Source organism: Convolutriloba macropyga, chromosome 12 (genome assembly GCF_964194025.1).
Source record: "Convolutriloba macropyga chromosome 12, txConMacr16.3, whole genome shotgun sequence".
In the NCBI taxonomy this organism is placed as follows: domain Eukaryota; kingdom Metazoa; phylum Xenacoelomorpha; order Acoela; family Convolutidae; genus Convolutriloba; species Convolutriloba macropyga.
The window spans coordinates 53,887,800-53,896,861 of NC_134479.1; the positions used below are offsets into that span (position 1 = coordinate 53,887,800).

At 35.1% G+C, this 9,062-nt stretch overlaps 1 protein-coding gene across 2 annotated transcripts; it reads left to right on the forward strand.

Annotated features, from left to right (window-relative positions):
- The first annotated feature begins 349 nt into the window (after positions 1-349).
- Positions 350-8,333, forward strand: LOC142350705 (uncharacterized). 2 transcript variants are annotated; one of them, XM_075402640.1, is made up of 3 exons: positions 350-412; positions 1,230-1,325; positions 7,811-8,333. In XM_075402640.1, the coding sequence occupies exons 2-3, from the start codon at positions 1,237-1,239 to the stop codon at positions 8,163-8,165; spliced, it is 444 nt and encodes a 147-aa protein (XP_075258755.1). In that variant the 5' UTR covers positions 350-412; positions 1,230-1,236; the 3' UTR covers positions 8,166-8,333. The 2 variants fall into 2 exon arrangements, with proteins under 2 accessions (XP_075258755.1, XP_075258756.1); XM_075402641.1 differs by having other exon boundaries at positions 386-412; positions 1,235-1,325.
- Positions 8,334-9,062: the final 729 nt, after the last annotated feature.

Sequence of the window (9,062 nt, forward strand, 5' to 3'; positions counted from 1 at the left end):
ATACTGTGCACCCTAATCTTACTAAACGAATCTTGAATCTTTTAAGTGAAGTTCTGAAGCACCTCATTTCATATGAGGTGTTTTTATGTCATTATGGAGGGGGGGGGGGGGGGGGGTGTAATTGACGGGGGGTGTAATTTACAAAGGAGCCAATTGTAGCTTTTGATATTCAACTATTTCTTAGAACCAAATGCTTAATGTCTTCAAACCTCAAATTAAAATTCAAAGTTACCTTAATATGTATAGTTTTATAATATTCATCAAACAGTTGTAGTCATAGGCTAATAATTACATTTAATTACTGTTAAAGTCTAGTTATGCTAATTTATCGAAGCCGTCTGCGAAGTGTCGGGTTTCATTTTTGCAACTTTTGGCACATTCGACAGCTGAACTTCCAAAAAAATTGATTTCGGTATCTCGCTGTTTTGAAATTTTTGAGAATTTTGAAATTTGCTAAACAAAATTCTTCTTGAGAGAAACAAACGACAAAATTGCGAAAATCTTGATCAAAATTGTCATAACAGAACGGCGTGTTTTAGTTTTTCCGTTCTATACTTAAAGTTATAAATAAAATCCACTCAATTTTAATAAGTAAAAATTCGAAACCCAACGTGAAAAATATCACATTTCGAGGCAACTTTTTTTTCAACAACGAAATTTTAAATTGGGCTAAATGGCAAGTTAACATTGTGTAACTAGAGTAGGCGATCAGCAGTGAAAAATGTTTATCCCAATTTTGATCGGAAGTTGAATTAATATTGCGCAAAAAATGGTTTTTTATTACTTCTATTACTAGCAAAACTAGTCGCTGCTATTTAACTTTTGAAATACAGTCTAAAATTACCAAATTTCCTTTTCTCTTTGAAAGAATAGAGCTTCATTTAATCTTTTTTTTTAAAAATGATTATTTGAGAATCATTGTGTTTAAAATTTATTTCTTAGATTACCTTAAGCTGTGAAATTATCAAGATTTTTACCGCATCTTTTTACAATATTCATCACAGTTTGAACACCACAAGTTAAAATTAAATTTGAACTTTTTTGTCAGATAAGGCAAATTTTAATTGAACAAACTGCATTCGAAAAAAAAACATTTAATGTAAATGGGTCATAGCAGAATGATAACAATTGAAAATCGTAAAACATGATTGATCACGTTGATTTTATACACAAGAGAAATTGGGGAAAAATTGGTCAGCGAGACATCGAAACCGCATTAATTGATGCAGTTTAGAAATGGATACAAAAATCTGCCTCCTCCTGGCTGGTGTGATATTGGTTGCAACTGCGCGACGGATTTCGGACATCAAAGCTGCTGACGTCGGGTAATTTTATTCCATCTGCTTGTTACAATTCCAGGTTGAGGTGACAGACCTAAGCGACTCTTGATTACACTGTGTCAAGACTTAATTTTCTTATCAGACCGTCCCAAACCTATAATCGAAATAAATACACCGAAATAAACAACAGCGAAATAAACAACCAAAATACTAAAACGGCTTGTATGTGATATATACAAAATTGACGTTATCGGATTACATGAGAATTTACCCAATGCCATTTTACCCAATGCCAACTTACCCAATGCTCTTTGATCTTTTCCTTCAGTTCTCCGATGTTCGGTTGTGATAGTTTCATATCAAGTACCACGGGCCATTTAATTATATAGTTTGCTAAATGTTTGTTCTGGTAATTTTAACAATAGGGTAATTTAAAGTTGGCATTGGGAAAAAGGTAGGTTGGGTAAAATGGCATTGGGTAAAATGGAGTTTGGGTAAACAAATTGGGTAAATTGTCCTGAAACCGCACGTTATCGCAATAGTTTTTTAGAATACGGGCTCTGCAACTTTTTTCTATATTGTTTCGATAAAACCCTGAAAAAAACTATCGACTTAATTTTAGATCGGAAATAAATCCGTTTATTCGAGGGAATTTTCGAGTGCAACCAGTACCAGCTCACGAAAACTGTGCGACATCAGACCAAAGCAGCAGCACGTGAAATATCAACCCCCCATTGTCCAGATTTGGTGTTACCATTTTTGTTGATTATTTGTGTCCACATTTTTGCTGAACAATATGATCAAGCATTGTGTTTATCAGTAGTAGTTTTGAAAAAAAATGTCTCTAGGATGAAGGGATTGTTCATTTGTACATGTTTCCATATCTTGCGTGCTAATGTAATTTTACGCTGGTATCCTAAAAGCACTGTTGATGAGGAAAAAAAACCTTTTGTTTAGTTAAGTTCAAAATACTGAAATTGCGTGGTCAAAATGCAGCCTTGCAAATAACAAGGCGAGAAAATAACTTAAAAAATCAAGTGTGCAAGGCAATATTCGAAAATGCTGATTTATGAAAAAAAAATAGGCGTCTTGTGGAATTTATTGAAAGGATTTTTTGTTGCGCAGGCTTTTTTCCTCTTTGAAAATAAGTTTTTCCAACTTGATAGAATTATGTTAACTTGTAATAAGACTTGCTTTTTGTTACGAGTATTCACAGTGAATTTAACACATTTCTATAATTTGAGCAATTCATTAGCCTAAAACTTCATTGCTCGGACTTTAGTTACGAATACTCGAGACCAAATTCGAAGACATATTTTACGTGTCCGAAAAAAACAACAGTCCCATACAAGCCAGTCTCAGACAAAATAGTCATTAATCATCAATTAAGACTTCTTTGATTCTTCATTTCGTTGTTTTTTTTTGTAATTTAGCAAATATGCCGAATTCAGCGAAAATGCGAAAATCACCGGCTAAATTGCCGTTCCTTCGTCGCTAATTCCAGCAGGGAATTCTAGCGATAATAGCATTGCAAAAATTGGCGACAAATCCCCAAAACTATTGGATTAGATAAGAGTCAATGACGAGATAGAAAGATTAGAATCAGTTACACTTGTCGTCGTTAGTTTTCGCACAATGTAAAATGTGAAAATAGCAGCTTATATACCAAAATTTGAGCGTATCGCACTTTTTTGCTCTAGCTTACTTTCTTGATCTTCACACAGTGCGGAAAACAGTGATTTTCCAAGTATATATATATATATATATATATATATATATATATATACATATGTGTATATATATATATATATATATATATATATATATATATATATATACATGTATATAAAAACATACATACATACATACGTACATATATATATATATATATATATATACATATATATATATATATATATAAATATATATATATATATATATATATATATATATATATATATATATATACTTGCGCAAATGTGCTTTTTGCAACATAATATTCAACACTCGAGAAAACCGACATTGGTCACGTAATGAAACAAATAATGTTTAGAATCCCAAACAATATCCATATATGTTGTATTATGCTATATAGCATATAGCATCCATATAAAATATATAATTCCAAACTGACTGAAGTAAAAGAAAAAATGGGGTAAAATTCGGAAAAAGATCATTTAAAAAAGATTTGTTTGCAAAAACACGAGCAAGGCGGAAAGAAAAGATAATAAAACTGGGGTAAGCTATTTTTGCCGTAAATAACCTTTTAATTTTTCTTGATAGTCGAAAATTTTATGAAGGTTCCATATCTTTTTAGAGTCAAGTCCTTGAAACTCTATACCACCGTATTGAACTTTATTTGACTTCAACTGAACCAGATCCATTTTTGGAGGATTAGTAAATGTTGGCAATGGTTACGGACCCATCTCCTGTACATAAAATTCCTACAAAAATCTTCTGCCAATCTTTTATACAAAAAATTTAACGCCACAAGGGAAGAATGTTAGGGGCCAATTAAGATCTGGGGTCTTTCCCATTATAGACCCCCCCAGCTCAGTGGTTAGATAACCTATAGCCCCCCCCCAGCTCAGTGGTTAGATAACCTATAGCCCCCCCCCCCAGCTCAGTGGTTGGATAACCTATAGCCCCCCCCAATCACGGTAAAGATACCATAATGGGGGATATAAATTCATGGGGGGCTATAATGGGAAAGACCCAAAATCTGAATCGATGACCAATTGAAAAGAAGTTGCAGTCAACAATGGGTCAGAAATCTCCAGGGTTTCCAGTAAATTTGGCAATAATCTCAAGTTCTTAACTCTCACTTCAACCTCTCTTGCTAAAAAGTAAATAAAAATAATGACTCAACATTGACCAGGTGCTTTAGTTCGGAATTATACATCACGCACTCCAAATCGCCGTCTAAACGAGCAACGTTGCGCAATTTTAAGCTTCAAACAGATATTTCTGTTTCAAAATTACATCTAGCTGAGCAGATTTCAGTTTGTTCATGATCAAATGTTACCTGTCTAATGAAGAAGTATTAATTTACGCACTGATTTTTTTGGCAACAGTGGAGTATTTCTGAGGCAGAGATCTTTTAATTTTTGTCCCCCACTCGAGATCAATTTGGTTAGAGGGCCCTGCGAAAAGTTGAAGCTGGTCAAAAACTATTTCGAAAAATTGGTTCTATTTGAAGAATGTGACGTCAGCAATCAAAGATTGAAATAAGGTAACGCCACAAAATGTCCGGAACCCAGACCAACATTTCTTAAAATATCTATGAACAGACGGGACGGACTGTTACTGACTATGAAAGTGACCTCTGGCTTGCACCTTGATAACCCAAAACCAAAATTTTGTTTCCGTTTCAACATTCATATCGCACTTTTTTGCTCTGGCTTACTTCCCTGATCTTAACACATCTGTGCGGAAAACAGTGATTTGCCGATTATATTTACTCGAGCGAATGTGCTTTTTGCAACGTAATATTCAACACTCGCGAAAACCGACATTGGCCACGTAATGAAACATATAATGTTTAGAAGCCCAAACAATATCCATAGATGTTGTGTTATGCTATATAGCATCCCTATATAATATCTAATTACAAACCGACTGAAGTGAAAGAAATAATGGGGTAAAATTCGGAAAAAGATCATTTATAAATTTTCATTTATGATTTGAAAAAACACGAGAGGCGGAAAGAAAGGATAATAAAACTGGGGTAAACTATTTTTGCCTTAAATAACCTTTTAATTTTTCTTGCTAGTCGGAAATTTTGGGAAGGTTCCAAATCTTTTTTGGAGTCAGGTCCCTGAAAATCTAAACCACAGTGATTTGACTTCAACTGGCCCATCCATTTTTGGGGATTAGTAAATGTTGGCAATTGTTGTGGGCCCATTTTCTGCACATCTGGCTGAAAAAATTTTAGAAAGTTTTTTCTCTTTCTTAAGGTGTTTGGTTGTTACGAGGGACAACTCTTAGGGGGGGGGGGTTGCGATGGAAATCTGGGGTTGTTCCCATTATAGCCCCCCAGCTTAGTGGTTAGATAACCTATAGCCCCCCCCCCCAATCACGGTAAATATACCATAATGGGGGGATATAAATTCATGGGGGGCTATAATGGGAAAGACCCAAAATCTGAATGAATGAATGACCAATTGAAAAGAAGTTGCAGTCAACAATTGGTCAGAAATCTCAAGTGTTTCCAATGAGTTTGGCAATAATCTCAAGTTCTTAACTCTCACTTCAACATCTCTTGCTGAAAAGTAAATAAATGATGTTGTTGACTCAACATTGACCAGGTGCTTTAGTTCGGAATTATACATCACGCACTCCAAATCGCTGTCTAAACGAGCAACGTTGCGCGATTTTAAGCTTCAAACAGATATTTCTGTTTCAAAATTACATCTAGCTGGGCAGATTTCAGTTTGTTCATGATCAAATGTTAGCTGTTTAATGAATAAGTATTAATTTACGCACTGATTTTTATGGCGACAGTGGAATATTTCTGAGGCAGAGATCTTTTAATTTTTGTCTTGGAATCCCTCACTCGAGATCAATTTGGTTAGAGGGCCCTGCGAAAAGTTGAAGCTGGTCAAAAACTATTTCGAAAAATTGGTTCTATTTGAAGAATGTGACGTGAGCAATCAAAGATTGAAATAAGGTAACGCCACAAAATGTCCGGAACCCAGACCAACATTTCTTAAAACATCTATGAACAGACGGGACGGACTGTTACTGACTATGAAAGTGACCTCTGGCTTGCACCTTGATAACCCAAAACCAAAATTTTGTTTCCGTTTCAACATTCATATTATCAGACTGAAATTAACCATGGTTGCCCTTAGCTCTGGAAAAAATCCGACCAAAGTTTAAGAGTAAGTTGGAGTATAAAAAAGGAAAAAGGACCCTCATATTTGTAGAATTTTATTCAGAATGTCGGTTCTTAAATTATCATAACTATGTAACATAATAATAATAATCGTAAATTCGACTGAATATGTTATAATTCATACATCACGTACGTAAATTAGGCTAGAAGCCTGTTTTCAGACGCCGTACAAATTTTCAAAAAATGTCGCTCAGTTACAAGATTTTTTCCCTCAACCTTCCGCTTAAAAAAAAACAGAAAAAGAACCTAGAGAAAAACGATAAATGTCAGTTTTAAAGAAAAAAATTGTTCAATTTATTAAAAGCGCTTATTATATCATGATTAGTCTATCATTTTTAACATAAGCAGCAAAGTTTTCTGCAATTACTCAAAAACTCGGTTTCGTTTTTATGACCTCAAAATATTAAAGTTTCTCTCGTTTTCAGTAAAAACTTTTGAGTAGCCAAATAAGTTCATAAGATCTTGCGCTAATGTTTTAGGCAAGAACCGGAGAACTTTCAAAGGCTCCAAAAAATCCTTGATTCTTTGACGTGGTCCAGGTTCATTATTTTGAACAATTTTTTACATCGAATAGCCGAAAATTTTTTCGTTGAATTGTGTTGCGAATGCAAAGTAAGCGTATATATATAAACTAAGCAGCGTATGTTTGTAAGCGTGTAAGCGTATATATTTGAATTGAATAGCAAGCAATCAAGGCGGCATAGCGCAGACGGTTAAGCTCTGGACTCCGGATCGAAGGGTCGCTGGTTCGCGCCCCCAACTACGACCAAATTGGCAAAGCAAAATCAGTATTCAAAGACATGTACCTTGAGCAACGGACTGTTAGAGAGCGGTTTTGGGCGGAACCAGCCCGATTTAGACTAAGATGACTTTGATATAAAATTATTAGAGTAACAAAACGTTTTGAGTGGTTTAATTTTAAGGCCAATGCAAGGCCAAATTACGTCATACATGAACTGAATCGACCGATATTGGCTAGCAAAAGGCTAACAGGTAGTGTCTAGCCTTTTTGCCGCCAGTGTTACTTTGAATAACTTTTGTTAACGTTGTTAAGTGAACATCTTATCTGTCGTATGTTATGTACACAAACTATAGTTGGCATAAAAAGCCGTTTCTTGAATCTTATTCGATTCGTAATCGTTGAATAAAGATTTCCCGTCTTCCGTTTTGTTACAATCGAGTTTATTGTCGGATACAAGGCTCGAATAAATTTCCTCTAGAAAAATTGCAAAAAACAGGAAAAAGTCGCAAAAAATGTGGCAGTTTTATAAAAAAAGTTTAAACGTTTTGTTTGAATTTTAATTCAAAATAATATAAAAAAGTTTCTGTTGGCTTTTTCAAATTGAAGTGATTTTTCTTTAACTGGATTGCAGTGCCAGAATAAATCAGCATTAAGTCATAAAATTTCAATTCTGTATTTTCATTATTGGCAGTCCGATACTAACATGTTTCCGTCTAAAACAACATGACAATCTGAAATAAAGACAAATTAAGTAAAAACAAAATCTTGGAAAAAAGAAGCAATTCGGGACTGGTAATTGGCTTGATTTTAACTCCGTTATTTTTTCTATTTGATGGCAAAAAATAGTAGAAGACATTAATGGTCACTAGCATTCTTTGTTTCTTTGTTTAGAAATTTCAATGGCTACAAAGGCTATGAAATGACTCCTATTGGAGGCTATGAAGCTATTAAACCCGAAGCAGTGGGTCCCCGGGGCTATGAGAGCCGAGGAAGCTACGAAGGCTACAAAGGCTATGAAATGACTCCTATTGGAGGCTATGGAGCTATTAAACCCGAAGCAGTGGGTCCCCGGGGCTATGAGAGCCGAGGAGGCTACGAAGGCTACAATGGCTATGAAATGACTCCTATTGGAGGCTATGGAGCTATTAAACCCGAAGCAGTGGGTGCCCGGGGCTATGAGAGCCGAGGTTACAAAGGCTATCAGGAGAACGAAGTTGAGTTTCCGTTGGTTAAGGGCATGGCGTAAAACTTCTAACTCGAAAAGCATAACCATAGCGTATAGAAAATAGGTAGAAAAACTCATTTTGAAGAAAAAATCGACGTATTTTGAAACTGCGGAACGGTTTCCAAAATATATTTTTTTGAGATATAACTATGTAATCATTTATAATTGGAAATTAACATTGCTAGCCGACCTTCAGTTTTCAATCAGTAAAGAAAATTTTTTTAACAGCGCTTAACTGTTACTGAAGAGATATAATTTGTTGAGATAAAAAGAGTGGTTTTGCTTCTTTTCCTGAGCGTAATGTGAGCGAAGGGCAAATTTGAAAATGTCTAAAAGCTCTGTTGAGAGACGAACATTTGATGAACATCCACTTGCTCAGGAACTGAAAAAATTCCAACTATGTTGACAATTATACGTTTAACATATCCATACTTGTTTAATCATAACGATAGAAGTTGGCGAAATAGCCGAGAAGTGAGATGTATTATTCACACGGCAAGGATTGAAAGTCGAATTTCGTACTTTTGTGAAGCTGTCTGAGTGAGAACAAGTTTTCACTTAACATCAGAAAACAAAGATGTTTGCAGGCCCAGCTTAAGAAATTGATCTTTTTCGTTTATGACCCCCCATCCAGCTTAGTGGGTGCATATTATTTGCACCCTCCAGACGCAAACAACATGATATATTTTTACATAAAAATTTACGTCATAATGACACCTGCTCCGTAATGGGGGTGCATAACGTACTGAGGGCGCAAACGAAAAAAATCCTGGGAAACATTTTTAGATATTTTCCGTTTGCGCCCCCCTCAACTTAATGAGTGCATATTATTTACACTACTCGGAGAATTTGCTTTTTTATTCAATGAGTTAAGATGAAATGGCACGTAGTCTGTAGTTGGGGGTACATAACGTACCC